We start from the raw sequence: 15,019 nt of genomic DNA on the forward strand, positions 1-15,019 counted from the left end.
AATCGCATGTTTTTTGAAAATAAGTGAGCGCGAAACAAAGAAGACGACGGCAAAGCGGTATAAAAGCGGGAAAATAGATTATTTTGTTTTTGTCAACACCATTGATGTATTTCCAAATGGCTCTGAGACGCAAATGTGGCCTCGAGTTTGACGGTTTGCTCTCGCGCATGTTTCACTCTTGACATGTTGTCAGAGTGTTGCCATTAGAATAAACCGCAGGGTATTAAGAACAATATTAAATACAACCGCAACTAATCCCCTTGCTGAAATAGACTCAACTTTCCCAGCTGCTTTAACATTTTCCAATGTTTAATATGCGCAGATAGGAAGACTGTTTTTTTCTCATGGTAGTCGTTGCATTCATCTTACGCCACAGGAAAGGACCTAAAGGAGACATTTGATAATCAGTTTCAGGTTCATAATTTTAGTTTGGGTCACTACTAGAATGGGTTTCCATGCTTTGATGCTGAAGAAACAGCAGCGCTGTATTCCTATTCTGTCTGAAACACTCTGTTTTAGCTCCTGTCCTTTAAGGTCCCCTTCTGAATACCCAGTCTTCTCTGATTGGTCAGCTCGCACAAGCCTGAGCCAGAGCTGTTAACAACAGCAGAGCAGCTGTGCTAAATTAAATCTTAAATACTAGCTTCTAGGCAGAAATTATGATAATTTTCAAGATCTTTTACATGCATAATATCTAATATGAAGCAAAAACAGAAAAAGCATCCTTCAAAGATTGAAATTCACAGTGATGAATAGAGATGCATTTGAACCTTACCAGCAAAGAGGGCAACATTGGCGTGCTTGGCGTCATACGGGCAGCGTGCCATCCCACTGATCTCCTCTCCCAGAGCCTCCAGGGTGTCGGTCTAGGGTCACAAATGAGGTGAAAGGTCAGGGGAGGGTCAAAACAATGTAGTGTTGTCAAACCAAACAATGGATTTAAAATATAACTTAGACAGGAAATGTCAGCTCCCAGTTGGAGGAAAAGGTCTAAAAGAGGAACGCGAGTACTGCGCTCGACTGTCAAAACGATGACAATCTGAAGGGTCTACCATGGAAAAAACACTGTGTGAATGTGGAGAAATGTGTCGTGAGTCAGGATAAAATAGTCCCAAATAGCCGTGGTACCCAGCCCAGGAGTGTGTCCATCTAACTCTGACCCAAACTAATATCCCGTGGATGCCACTCCAGCGGCCTGCTGAGAGCTGTCAAAGCAGCCCATCTGGGAGTATCTGGGAAACTGTCATGGAGGGAGATAGAAAAGAAACTGACATTTTCCAGAGCAACATGTTCCACAGTATGGGTGGATGTGGTTAGCTTCCCCCATGACATCCTTTATCCTTCAACAGTACTGGTGTTAAAGAAGACTTTTGACAACCCTCGAGACAGATCTTTAACCCATTTACTGCAGACCTTCCCCTCCGCCCTCGTTTCCAAAGTGTGTTCTCTCTTGCTGTGTGAAGAGGAAATAAACGGCCATAGGAAAAACGGCCGAGCACACGGCCCTAAGAAATGTTTCGCTAACCCGCAATAGTTTTTAAATAGTAGATCATACAGTTGTCATTATTTTGCGCTTTGCGTCGCGCTGCTTTTCTCTGGGAGAGATCCTGGTTCTTAATTTGGCACCAAGACAATGTAAAAGTCGTCTTTTCTTAGCGCTGGGAGGGTCGTTTCTCCGAAAGTCTCTCATTCTATCACTCACTAGTCCCATTTCCATGAGCTATTTTAAGCGCTCGTCCATTGTTTACGAAGCACTACTGCTCTCGTTTAGTCCTGAGTGGGAGGATATCTGTGAATTGGAATTCAGACAACATTTTCTCGCTTTGCGCCACAGTTTGGTTGCAGTGCGACTGGCAGGGCATGGCGGAGGATCAGATGTGGGTGAAAGGTCACTATCATCCCACCGTGGGTTGGCTTGTCTTCCCCAGCACGCCTTAAGACACTCTCTCTTACCATGGCGAGAGACCAGAGATGCACACAAACACACAAGAGAGAAGAGAAGAGAAGCCACCGGCCAAGCGCCGAGGTCAGGGAAGATTACTGAACACACTGTTTGCCTTCGGAGTTCACGATACATAGTCATTTTTCTTCCCTATCTCTGTTTCTATCTCTCTCGTACTCTACTTCCCTGGCTTCCTCGCTTCTTTCTCCCCCGTCTCTCGACAAAGAGGAGCGTAGCCTGCCAAGGCTGCAAACTGCTTACGCCGCCCTTTCTGGTCTCTAAACAGGTCATTTTGTTTTCTATTCCTGTCTCGGCGGAAACGGTTATCATCTGCCCACTAAAAAGGTCACACACACTCCGCGCGCAATGCTGGAAATCCCTGCCAGAGAAATTGTTGAGGCTGATTTGGCAGCGAAAATTACAAGTGACCTTTTACAACAAACACAGAACGAGCAGCAGCGGCAGCAGCAGCAGCACATTTCTCGATTCCTCATTCCTTCTGTTTCTTCAGAAATTATAGGATGGATCATATACGGAGACGGCGAGGCGGTTTTGAAGATATATATTGTTATTAGACGGGCAGACTGTAATTATAGATTAGGCTGAGTTAATCATAAGGGACGTGAGTAGCTGAAGGTCAGGTGCGTCCACTGAATCAGAGGATGTACAGAGCAGAGCGACAGGCCAACTCGGTTAAGCTTGAAGCGTCAGCAGGTTCTGTGTCGGCTACCAAACACAAACACTCCCTCCTCCTCTGACACATCACAAACGCACACTCGCATATCTCTCACGCAACAGCGGCTACCCACACCCCTCCGTCCCCACTTTGGTTGATTTCACCAAGGCAGTGACCTCTGTCTACTGGGCTTGGCCGGCTGTCACTGATCTATTCCTGCCGTTTGAACAGAGGAAGACACTCCAGCCGGGGCCGCAGATATACGTACGGCTCCAGTCTCCTGTGAAGTTGACATGTGTGGAAAAACAACAGCCGAGCACTTACTCGCTCGCTCGCTCCTGTTAGCCTTGTCTAAAGCAATATCCAATATTTTAAAAAAACAGGCAATAGCGATCCATAAAGCTGCCACGCTGAACCACAATGTTTTTTTAAACATTACCATAAAGGTATTTGATGTCTTAACAGCAAGATGGAGATTTTTTTCTACAGTGTTTACCAGGGAAACCTTATTATGCTGTCAACTCCACTGGCTGCTAAAAAATAAAGCTTCGTAGAAACACAATTCAAAGTAATGGGAAGGCTGTCACATTTGGTCAGCGCCGTCTCAGCGGCACACTGTTCTGTAGGGATCCACTGTAGACGAATGTACAGCAACCCTGGCTCGCGGTGCAGTGCATCAAGATGAATTAATTACTACAACAGCTCATTGGTGTTTTCCATAGGCTATATGCTAATTAATTAGACAAACACAATGTAGATCCAAAACATGCCCATCAGGAGTGTTATAATTGGTTCAGCATCGGCTTCAGTACTCGGGGTTAGGGACGCGTTCAGCTTCTGTGTCTCTGTTGTTTTTATGGGCTTTATTTATTGTTGCTGAGGGAGTTGTGAGATCGTACCGAGGACAAAATTAGGGTAAAGCGAGGCAGTGTGCCACTTATTAACTGTTTCCTTGTTAATTTTATAGGATAGGAACGGTAAGGCGCATGTCTTCTGAGGCGAACATGCAAATCTAATGTCTGTGACGACAGCAGCTCCAATATAATCCACTTGTTTGACCTGATTTTGTCCTAATTGTTGGTGCCATGAAGGTCAGCCGAAAACAGAAAATCTGTATATCCTTTACAGCTCTTGCCATATTGTAAAATTTTCTGACCTGTGTCCTACACCTTGCATTTGAAAGTGTCCCACACATGTCTTGGTATTCAGCTCATATTTCCACCTGCTCAACCTTTCCCCATCCATAAAGGTCAAGAGCACAGGATCACACCTGGGCCAGGAGCGGTTATATTAACCAAACAAGGACACATCTCCCTAGGAGATTAATAGTCATGGCCCATTTCTCTGCAACCTGTTTCTCAGCCCTGCGAGGATGAACCCTTTCCCTGACCACCTTTTACGCCCGAGCAGGAGGCTGGAGTGTTTGCAGCTGTTGAAAGAAAATATGTTACTTGAACCAAAAGAGGAATAACCTCATTTATCTCAACCTTGATTAATCGTTTGGAACCAGAAAGTCAACTACTGCACATAAAGGACAATAATTTGTATAATTATGTGCTCTAACTGACAATCGAAAGGCATGTTTTGATGAAATGTCACCTACAATGATGTCATCCCTCTGTGCGCTTCAATCATATTTCAAATGCAAAGCCTTGGCACGGATTAAATTTCCCAGAACACCGCGGTCCAGGAGTGTCAGCCCAAAAGGACGCATCACCTGGGACCCACTGCCTCCAAGCCTCCCCACTGATTCTCCCCCGATTCGCCCGGCAACAGGCGATGAAACTGACTCCAGTCATATATCAGCCCAGCTGGATGGGGTGTTTATTATTACAACACAGCGAGGGAGTGACAGAGGGAGAAAGCAACAGAGGGGAAAGATGGCGGTGTGGTGGGAGCGATGGAGGGGGGGAGAGGAATTAAGGCAGGAGGGAGAGGAGGGAGGGAGGGGGGATGAATAGAAGGAGAGAGTTGGGTGCTGTGAGGTGCAGAGGGAGAGTACTGTGCCATGGCTGCCAGGGTGTCTGTCTGGTGTTTTTTTTTTTCTCTGTTTGCATGCATGTGTGTACGAGGGGGTGTGTTAGGTCGACACTATCAACACAAGGTGAAGAGGTGGATTACGAGGGGAAGTTAATGAAGAGAAAAAATCGGTGGGTTTGTTAAAAAAAAAAAAAATTAAAAAAAGAATGAATCAGACAGAGGTAAAAATAAAGAGGTATCTGGGCAGGAAAAGGTGTTGGAACAGAGAACAGCGCGGGATGTCGCTGGTTTTGGGGGCGGGAGCACCTTCCTGCCCCCTCTGTCTCTTCTCACCCCCCTCTGTCTGCCTCCACCTCTGCTCCCCCATCCATCCCTCCTTCCCTCCCGCTCGCCCTTGCAGCGCTGTTGATTAATGTGGGATGAGGCTGGCCCCGAAACAGAAGCTCTTTTCAGCGCTGTCACACTGGGGAGATGAAGAGGCAAACTGTGGCCAAGGTGGATTTAACCACAAACACACACACACACAAACACACACATACACACTTTTGACCAAGCAGAGTGGATGAACCCAGCACGCCATCAAAGGCCTGGTATCTGCCCAGAGAGTCTGCCAGCCTGCCAGCAGTACAGTGTGTGTATGCGTGTGATGATTTTGTAAAATGTGTGTGTTTGCCTGTTTGCACAGTTGTCACTGTTTGTATGGATGCATACGCACTGCTGTTCCCCTCGCTAAACGTGGGCACGGGCGTTTGTACGTGGCATTTGCGTGTTTGTGTGCGAGGGATCAGCGGGCACTTTTTAGAACATTTGAAATGATGTCGATATCTCAAAAGGCTTTACATTTAATCTGAATTCAGTCGTGTCACATTCATCCGAGCTTTTCCAGTCAGGCGAACAGTCAGTCATTCAACGAAAGATAATTACAGTGTAGTCGGTGGAATTAATTTTTAAGGGAAAGGGCGGCGGCGAGCACATTAAACCGACTCACTCAGATATGCAAGGGCTAATTGGACGGTGCAAATTGGAAACATGCAAAAATGTTTTAATGAACACTTGAATAAAATCGTGTGTTTTATCATATTGTCATGACGGATGTGTTAACAAACATCCCCCATTTATTTTGAGGTTATGTCAACATCGCCCTGTCGTGTGCGGTAATTTACGTAAAGCATGCATTGATTTTTATTTTCATGTTTGCACAAGCGAGGGTGCGTGTGCGTATATGGATTTTACCGAGCCTCGCTGTGTTTTACAGCGCTCCCTCTTAACACCGCCAGACTAGCAGCAGTATCAGTGCAGTAGCAGCTAAAACACAAACCTTGAAACCATAACCGGAGGAGCTGTAAAAGCTAACCACGCCTGATAAATGCAGAGACATAAATTCCGCTCTCCCCGCAGGAGGAGTCGGTGAATTGAAAGACGTCCACTCTGTGTGCTTAGCATGCCGAGCCACAAAGGCAACGGAGCAGAGATGTCTTGTTTCTCTGGTAAACAGATCTAGTGAACCAAAGCGGGAGAGTTTTTTTCCCCACAGGCCGCCCTGATAACATCTAGATGTGCCGTGACCATCGCATCACATCCAAACAAACCGAACAATAACATCCTTCAGGACAGAGCCTTTCTGTCTGCCCTCCTGCCTTCCTCACTGTTTGTCTGGTTGCTTCCTTCTCTCTGTGTTTGTGGCATTGCTCGTATCTGTTTAGCTCATAAAACCCGTTCAGACACTTAAACGAAATGACAATGTTGTTTAAATCACGTTTGCTCATATTTCAGGCACAGCGCGTGCCTTAACGGAGACATATAATAATAATTAGGTTCAGCGTTTTATTTTGGGTTACTACTTGAATATGTTTACATGCTTTGATGTTGAAAAAACACTCATTGTCTCATACTGACTGGTGCTTCAATACTGTGTTGAAATTTCTGTCTGAAAGGGTTTGTTTTAGCTCCAGTCTCTTTAAGCCCCTCCTGCTTAATGCCAAGTCTGCTCTGATTGGTCAGCTAACACACGCCTGAGCCAGCACCGCTCACCGTGTCTCTGCTCGGCTCTGTCCTGTTTTCAGCTTCACTTTTGCTGTGAATATAGTCTTAAATTAAGTTTTGGAATTAAATGCAGATACTGATGAAGCGTGTTTTCTGTGGAGAGGACCGCCCACTGACGCGAACACAAGATCTTTGACTTACACAGGGATCTATATAAAATGCAGGAAAGGAAATAACTGAAAAAGCATGATTTATATACAATTTATACACAAGTTTGGTAATTGCCAATTAAACTTCACTCTATCTTCTCCAATGTTGTGTTTAACAGCTGTTGCAGCTTGCAGAAGTGGCTAAACTTGTCCTGTGAATGGGCTGAGATTTACTCAGTGTAATGGCAATGCAGCCTACTTCTCAGAACCAAGGCAACAAAAACATCAGATTTATGTCACTAGGGAAGCAAAAAAATTGGGACATTTTCAGCAGCAGTTTGAAGGCAGCCCTCCTGCTTTTCATGTTTGTCTATCTGTTTGCCTGCAGCCTTAAACTCTCATCTTTTGTATGCTTTTCTCTTTTTTTGTCCATCTGTTTCCCTGTGTGCCAATCTCTCTGTCTCTCTCTTTTCCCATGTCTATCTTTTCTTGACATCTCTATTCTTGTCTGTCAAGTCAATCTGAATCTCTCTACCTGCTCTCTCCGAAATGCATCCTCACAGGGCTGTTTTTTGGGGGTTTTTTTTTGCATTTTTCCAAAAGGAATCTTGAATCTATTCCAGACGTGTCCGCATGAATACAGGCCGGCGAGGTGTCTGTTTACAGGACACAGTCGAATCGAATTTCAGGACATTCACTGCGGCGTGTGAGCGCACGCAAGAAGGCGGGTAGTTGGGTTTCTCTGCCTTGGAAATCGAGCGTGTCAAAGTACACCTGGTGATAAAGACACAGGAGGAGCACCCGCTGAGTTGTGAAAGTCATCCATCTATGTCCATCGCTTGATAGCTCAACCCAGAACTTCCACATGCTTGAGGTTGCATGTGAAAAATATAGGTTTTGTGTGTGTGTGTGTGTGTGTGTGTGTGTGTGTGTGTGTGTGTGTGTGTGTGTGCGTGAGCATGTGTGTGTGTGTGTGCGGGTGTGTGACGGAGGATAGGAAAGAAAAGAGACACAGAAGATAGAAAGGAGTGAGTGCGCAGAATATGTCTGACGAATGCCTGTGATCAAGGTGGAAAAGGGGCAAAGAGCACCAAAGAGCAGTTTCTTTATGTGTGTGTGTGTGTGTGTGTGTGCCTGTGCGTGTGTGTCTCTACCTTGTAGGTTCGACAGGAGGGGTTGAAAGCATTTGTTCCACAAACAAACAGAGTGTCATCATTTTGCTGCAGGAGGACTTTGATGAAATTGTGACACTCGTCCTGCAGGGAGCCGGGAGAGAGAGAAGAAAGGAAGTCCGTGATGACATCTCTGCCTTTTAATAACAGACACTCTTACACTGAAAGCCACATGTGGTTTTATAAGACGAGAGGCTCTTTCTTTTCTTTCTTTTGAAGTGCAGCATGTAGTGCTCCGCGGACCAGCGAGAGGCATCGTCGAGCACATAATGATAAAATGTGTTTCCTCGTGGCACATTAAGACATATCCACAGGCTGTTTCAATGCTCTTCGAGGAACAATAATGATATCATTACAGGCAAAAGGTTGCACAGGTTTGGTAAGGCTTACTGTAAATATCATAAAAATGCTATTTGATATGAAGATTCTCTCTGCCGCGCTCTGTAAAATGTGACGGCAGAAAGTTTTATAAACTGCGGGCGTCTGTTATTACACCTGCAGGGTTTCCTGCGTCTGACGGGGAAACAGAGAAGCTGTGAGAAAATTACATCTGTTGCAGGATGTCTGCATTGTGTAACGTGTGATTCGCTAAAGAAGTGTTCTGCGAAGAAGAACATGGTGACATTTGTTCTATAAATGCAGTTAGGGTGTAAGCGCAGAAGTCGCGGTACGTTGAGTGTGTTTGTGTCTTTTTCTCTACCTTATGCTTCCCTTTCATTCTGCAAGTGTCGACGTCAGCCTGTCTGGACTTCCATGTCATTTTCTAGAGGGGAAAAAGAAGGAGTAAAACAGAGAATGAGACTCAAACAAGTCATAATGGGTTTACAACATAGACATTCACTTACTACAAAACAAAAATGTCAATTAAATTAGAGTAACACATCAGCAAAAGGGATTTCTAAGTCCTTAAGTGCCCTTATAATGCCAAATAATATCTAAAAGTGCGCTATGTAGTTTTACGGAGGAATTTTTAATCAGAAGAGAAAGATCTTCAGTTACTGAGGTTCTTTTAGGCTTCAACAAACTAAAACTAAATAAACAGACTCTTTTGTTTGCATGACTGAATAAACAAGCTGACCCTAAAGGACAACACAACTTCACATCTGTTTTACTTTGTTCATGTGTGGCGGACCCTGCCACCTTTCCAGCTTCCAACAGTGCTCTGGGGACCTGATTGTAAACATCTGAGAACAGAATGTTTATTCGGTTATGGAAATAATAAATATCTGAGTTTTAATATTAATATTAGTAGTAATCATTATCATTAGTATTGTGAATATAAAAATTCTGAGTTTGGGGCGCCGTTTGGCTCAGTTGGAGGAGCAGGCGTCCCATGTACAGAGGCTTTGGTTCGACTCCCGGCCTGGGTCCCTTTGCTGCGTGTCGCTCCCCTCTCTCTCACCCTGTTTCCTACCACCTCTTCAGCTAGACTATCAATGAAGCCATAAAAGGCCAAAAAAATACTTTAAAATGTTTTGGGTTTTTTTTATTCTGAGTTTGCATCTTCTCTCCAAAACTACATAATGCCTCTTTAAAGCGAGAGGGAGCGTGAGCAGACAAGACAAATATTCACATTGGAGAATAATGTAGAGCTCAATAACCAATCCATACTGTGATCAATAATCATCATCTGAGATTCTCCATCATCGATTCCCCTAATGAGGCACCTGCTCCGAGGTGAACTTTATTCTGAGCGCCGATCGGAGATCACTTTACCTCCTTGAACTTCTAATTCTCTGCCAGCGAGGAGGAAATCAGATACTGACCCCGGATCAGCACAAGGACAGATCCCGCCTTAGAGCTGGGAGCTCGTCTCTGTGGATTGATAGGCTGTCCATCCTTGTGCACTCACACACACACACACACACACACACAAACGCACACACTGCCTTGGCCTATAGGTCAACGCCGGCCAATACCTGCCAGTCAACTACAAACACACAAACCTTTAAGGCCTCTTTCACCGTCACACACACTTATCAGTCAAAGCTAAGTTATATACCGGGGGTCAGCACCAGCCGCCGGCTCAGACCGCCGCGTAGCCGCCGCTGTTGTACAACATGTTTGGGGCTAGGCCACTGATTAAAGACCCACAGTCATCAATCAATCAGCGCGTCTCCCACCAGCCTTTCATCTGCAGCCTGCTCTCATTAGGACCCACTCGCCGCGCTCTGACATTGAAGTGGATGAGGTGGAGGGAAGGCGGTTTGTTGTATACACGAGAATGGCCTTGTTTGAATTCTGTTTGCATGCATTATGTTAAGGGGCAAGTGATGCCAGCGAGGAGTGGTTGGAATGGGATGGAGAGTGGGTTATTACATCTGAGGGCCTATGTAAATATAAGAGGCCATTTAGAATAATCTGAAAATATACGAGGGGATCCATCTTGTCTTTCTCGCCCTTTTGCAATTCATCTCATGTTACCCGTACCCTCCTTTCCCTTCTTTTCTTCCCTCTCATCTTCCTCCCTCCTCCTCCTCCTCTCTCACTTCCTCTCCTGTCCTCTCAGCTTCCGCTCAGACCTTCCTGCCGTCCCGCTGATGAGTGTGGATGACGCAGGCGTTCGGCGAGCTGATTGATTGGATAATCTTCTTAACGGGGTCAGCGCGGAGAGCACGGCAGGCTCCAACCGGTGAGTGGGTGAGTAAGGCCGCTGGCAGGCACACGTATACAATCACGTGCGCGCGTAAAACACACACACTCGGAGCCTGGTTATTAGGGTTACGTTGTCAATCACTGCTCACCGAGAACACCGCGTCCTCGCAGAGGCAGACGTCTCACTCACCTTACTGAAAAAGATCTCGTCACTGTTGGCAGTGTCCGTGTCCACCGTGTATATGTGATCCCTGCGAGCGATGGAAGGAGAGGCAGAGAGAGAGAGATGAGGACATAAAGGTCAGACATCAGCAGACAGTCAAAAATTCAACAAACAATAAACCCATTTCTTTTCTTCCCTCTGTTTTTTCCCCCAAGGCTGCAAACAACGTCAGAAAGGGGGGCTTTGTATAAACTTTGTTCAAACTTCAAAAAATGACAATAAACAAAAGGAGGCCAGAGCTATTTGCTCTGTCAGACAGAAACAGTCAACAAAGGTTTAGAGCGCTGTGGCGCAGGCCCAGGGACAAAGCCTCTTTGTCCCGGAGAAAGGTCTTGGGGGGTGTCGGGGAGGAGGGGAAGGTTGAGACGGGAGGTGCCAAGTCACTCAGAGCTGTTCAGGTCAATTAAGCCTAGTGTTTGAGCCACAGGAAATCTATACTAACACTCATTATAGCTCAGACAAGAAGACTTGTGTGTGCTGGCCTGGAAATATACAGGCTTCTCCTGTATTACACAGTCCAGCCATACAGACCCCAGTAGGGCATATGGAAGACATAAAGCCCACAAGGGTTAACTACATTTCAGACAGAGGGACCGGCTGGTGGACCCTGCATGTAGCCGCACCTACTTACCGAGGAGAATTAGGGTGCAGGCAGGGAGAGGGGAGGGTGCAGCAGGGGGCAGGGGGGGTAGAAGGTGAAGAAGCGACGTTGAGCGGATGAGACAGCAAGAAGGAGAGATTTTCCTCATTCGAGGAGGAGCGAACTAAAGGTGACCGTGCCAAACGATGTAACTGCTTTAATTTGTTGGAGATTAGCTGTTGAACGTGTTTTTAATCAAAGTGTATAACAGTGGCATCGTCAGACTCACGGCTTAATTACGTTCCAGCTCCCCAACCTGCGCTCAGCCAGTCAGCCTGCTTTGCTCTCTCATTAACTAAATCTAATAAAGTCTTTGGAGGAACAGGCATCTTGAAATGAATCCACTTATATCGCTTTCCTGGGGGCCAGCGCCATCTCCTCGAGGATAAAACCCAGTCTACTGTACATTATCAGCCATGACGCTCAAATTGAATAATTAATCTTTGAGAGTCGCTGAAATTAAGAAAACAGCGTTGCTTTCTCAGTGGGAGAGGACACATTTCCGGTAAGGCCACGGATTCCTTCTGTCCTCGTCTACACCGAGACCAGAGTCTGAAAACTATAACACTTCACACAACCCCTCTACAATAAAGCATGCCTTATTCACCTCAAACAAACAATTTCTGCTATCTTGCCTTCATCAAGCCACTTTTCCAGCACATTAGCTCTGGTTCTCGAGACGTTTCTGTTCGAGATCCCTGGAAAATCAGCTCACTTTCTACCAGTTTTGAGCTGAACTATTGTAATCAACGATCATCAATTATTAACGGAGGGCGTTGCACAGTTCCCTGTAGGCAAGCTCACTTCAGTTTGCTCTTTAGCAACCAGAGCTGCTGCTAGAGAGTTTGACAGCCACCGTAGAGTCACATCATTCAGTCACTGTGTATGTCTCCAATTTCCACGCGTTGCTAAGAACTGCTATGGAAGACTACATCAACTCTTTTCAAATGTTCCGGCTTCTGGCATTGTGTGCCTACACGGACTGGTATTCGGACCGCTGTTGCTTCAATTTGGCGACGATAGCTAAAATCATAATTTTTTATGTTCAGTGGATTAGTCAGAACACACGCCATAAGCTCTGTTTTCTTTTAAATGGGGCCCATTAGCGGTTTTGGTTGGTCCTTGGTCGCAATATAGCAACTGATGTAAGCTGTTCTTTGTTCTAGACCACCAAAGTGTTGGTGCTGCTCTGGAACCAGTTTTCATGGAAACACAAAGAACTGGTTCCAAAGTAGGCACCGGCTCCAAACCAGCACCTGAACCACATTGACTGGACAGAGTGGTGCACAGTCCCCCGATCTGTTACCTACAGCTAAGGCAAGTCGTTTTATAAAACACATCTTTTATATAATCCACCTACGATTCCTCATGCCTCATTCAATATGGATAACCATCGCAACATTTAAATGTAACATTCAGCCATGAAAGAAAAGAAAAAAAAAAAAACGAAAGAAGGAAGTCAACTTTAGGTCAGTGAGATGCGATCCGTGCACCTCCTCCTCCACTCAGGTTCACTTGCCTGAGCAAATGCCAGATGCTGACTGTCACTCTGCCCCGGTTAAAAAAAAACAAAAAACGAGCACTTCGGGCTAAATCCGCAAACTCTGCTGCAAAATGTTTCTCATTAAGGTTCTCTGGTGGCACTACCATTGCACTACTCAAGCTAATTGATCTGGATTGAATTTCCAGGGGTTCCTGAACGGCCCAACTGTGTCTCGGTGTTTCTTCCACCTTGCTGTCAGGGTAACAGGAGCCACAGTCTCGTGGAGCTACAGTAGATTTGATTGTTAGGCTGGAAACTGTAATTTGTCACAGATAGAGGACAGACAGGGGAGAAGAAACATTCAAATGAAAAAGAAAGATGATGGGTGATAATGCTGATGGATGATATCAGTATAATATTCAACTATGCCTCCCTAAGTTCAGCCACTTGTTCATTTAGCTCCATTTATATCTTTATATTAAAATTCAAACTTTATATTAAAAAGACAAAACTAAATCAAAAGCTATTAAATCAGAGGATTACTTGGCGGATTTAGTGTAATCCCGTGGGTTATTTTACTGCTGGCAATTTTAAAACAGCTCATGAGAAATCTATAATTGACTGCTCCATAATTTTCGGCAGTAACCTTCCCAGCCTCGCTCCCTGCCTTGTGCCTCCCTCGTCCCGGCGCTGACAGCGTCCTCGAGGGCCGAGGCCTTCCAGCCGCGGGGTTTTTGGTTCCAGCAGAGATTAGAGGGAGCCAAGCGATGAGGCGTCCCTCAAACATCCTGGCTGGAGATGGAGGAGGACAATGGAGCGGCTGTGTCTGTGTCAACACCAGCTCTCCAAACACACATGTGTGTAAGGAGACATGCTCGCACAAACACGCACACGCACCCTTTCACCTCTTCACCGCTGCACCTGAACTCATATTACAACGCGCTCACTTCCCTCCGCTGCGTGAGTCACATCTCGATAACTTCACTGACAGAACGTGTAGACGGGGACTTTGAGGACTACACTGCTGGTACTGTATGTTGTAGAAGGTTAACTACAGAGCAAATACACTTGACGTTATTGCCGACCGTTTTCCAAAAGCAAACCTGAAGTCTTAAGATTGATTTCCTACCTTCCAGGCAGCCAGTGGTTTCCATTTATTGAATAAACTATTAACATCTACTTGTGGCGAGCTGAAACCTGCTTCAGATACTTGATCCATCATGGACAAAATTTCATTGCCTTTATTTCCTGGCAAAGTTACGTTGCTGTCATGAGGTATGACCCGACATCCTGGACCAAAACGCATTTCAAGTACTACAGTATCATGATTATTGTAGTTACTGGATCATAAATCACAGGATATTAAGGGGAAACTAACATTTATCTATCATTATTGATTAATCTGCTGATCACTTCTTCATTTTCTTGATTAAGCATTTATTTCAGGTAATGTCAACCAATAGTGAAAAAAGCCAAAGATACTCAGTTATTTAACCAGAGAGAAGCAGCAACAAGAGTAGAGCTGCAATTGATGTTGATTATTTTCTCAAGTCAATTCAATTTCAAAAAACTTTATTTGTCCCTAGGGGGGATTTAAAGTTATAAGTGTTTCCCAAAGCTGGAATGGTCGTCCTCAAAGGAGGTTTTGTCCACAACCCAACATTATTCAGTTTACTGTCACAGAGGATTGAATAAACCAAAATACATTTGTGTTTAAGGAGAAGAAATCAGATCATTTGACTTTTGTTTTTCTTAACAAAATCTACTCAGATAGATCAATTGTTTATCAAAACTTTAACAAGAGAATATTTGGCATAGAAATAATTCATCAGTTATTCAGTAGATGCTGATTACTTGTCTGAAAATCAGCTAATTGGCTGATTTATTCATTGAATAATGCAAGAAACAAAAGGAAATTCACCAACCATCCTGTAGTAGAGGGGAAAAGTTAAATGGTTACTGGTAAATGAACCAGTGAAGCATCAACAAGAGTTTATATACTATAAAGTAGAATATAAACTTTAAACTTTAGCACACTTTCAGCTTAGTCGTTAGTGTTACTTGCATATCAGCTTGTAAGCTTTATTTAAAATATTCTCCTATTCTCCTTATGAGTCTTTAAAATCTAAAAGAAGACGGGGCATCCCGCTGACCAGCAGCCTAAAGCTGAGGTCAG

The 15,019-nt window shown here is 44.8% G+C and overlaps 1 protein-coding gene across 4 annotated transcripts in view; it reads right to left on the minus strand.

The window, feature by feature from the left end:
• sema6a (sema domain, transmembrane domain (TM), and cytoplasmic domain, (semaphorin) 6A) overlaps positions 1–15,019 on the minus strand; it is a 115,872-nt gene that overhangs the window by 41,575 nt on the left and 59,278 nt on the right. For all 4 annotated transcript variants that reach the window (XM_030416851.1, XM_030416850.1, XM_030416848.1 and 1 more), the window contains 4 exons: positions 10,688–10,748; positions 8,603–8,665; positions 7,885–7,986; positions 776–866 (listed from right to left, as the gene is read on the minus strand). In XM_030416851.1, coding sequence (XP_030272711.1) covers positions 776–866; positions 7,885–7,986; positions 8,603–8,665; positions 10,688–10,748 — 317 coding nt within the window. The remainder of the gene's footprint in view (positions 1–775; positions 867–7,884; positions 7,987–8,602; positions 8,666–10,687; positions 10,749–15,019) is intronic.

Source organism: Sparus aurata, chromosome 5, assembly GCF_900880675.1.
Source record: "Sparus aurata chromosome 5, fSpaAur1.1, whole genome shotgun sequence".
In the NCBI taxonomy this organism is placed as follows: domain Eukaryota; kingdom Metazoa; phylum Chordata; class Actinopteri; order Spariformes; family Sparidae; genus Sparus; species Sparus aurata.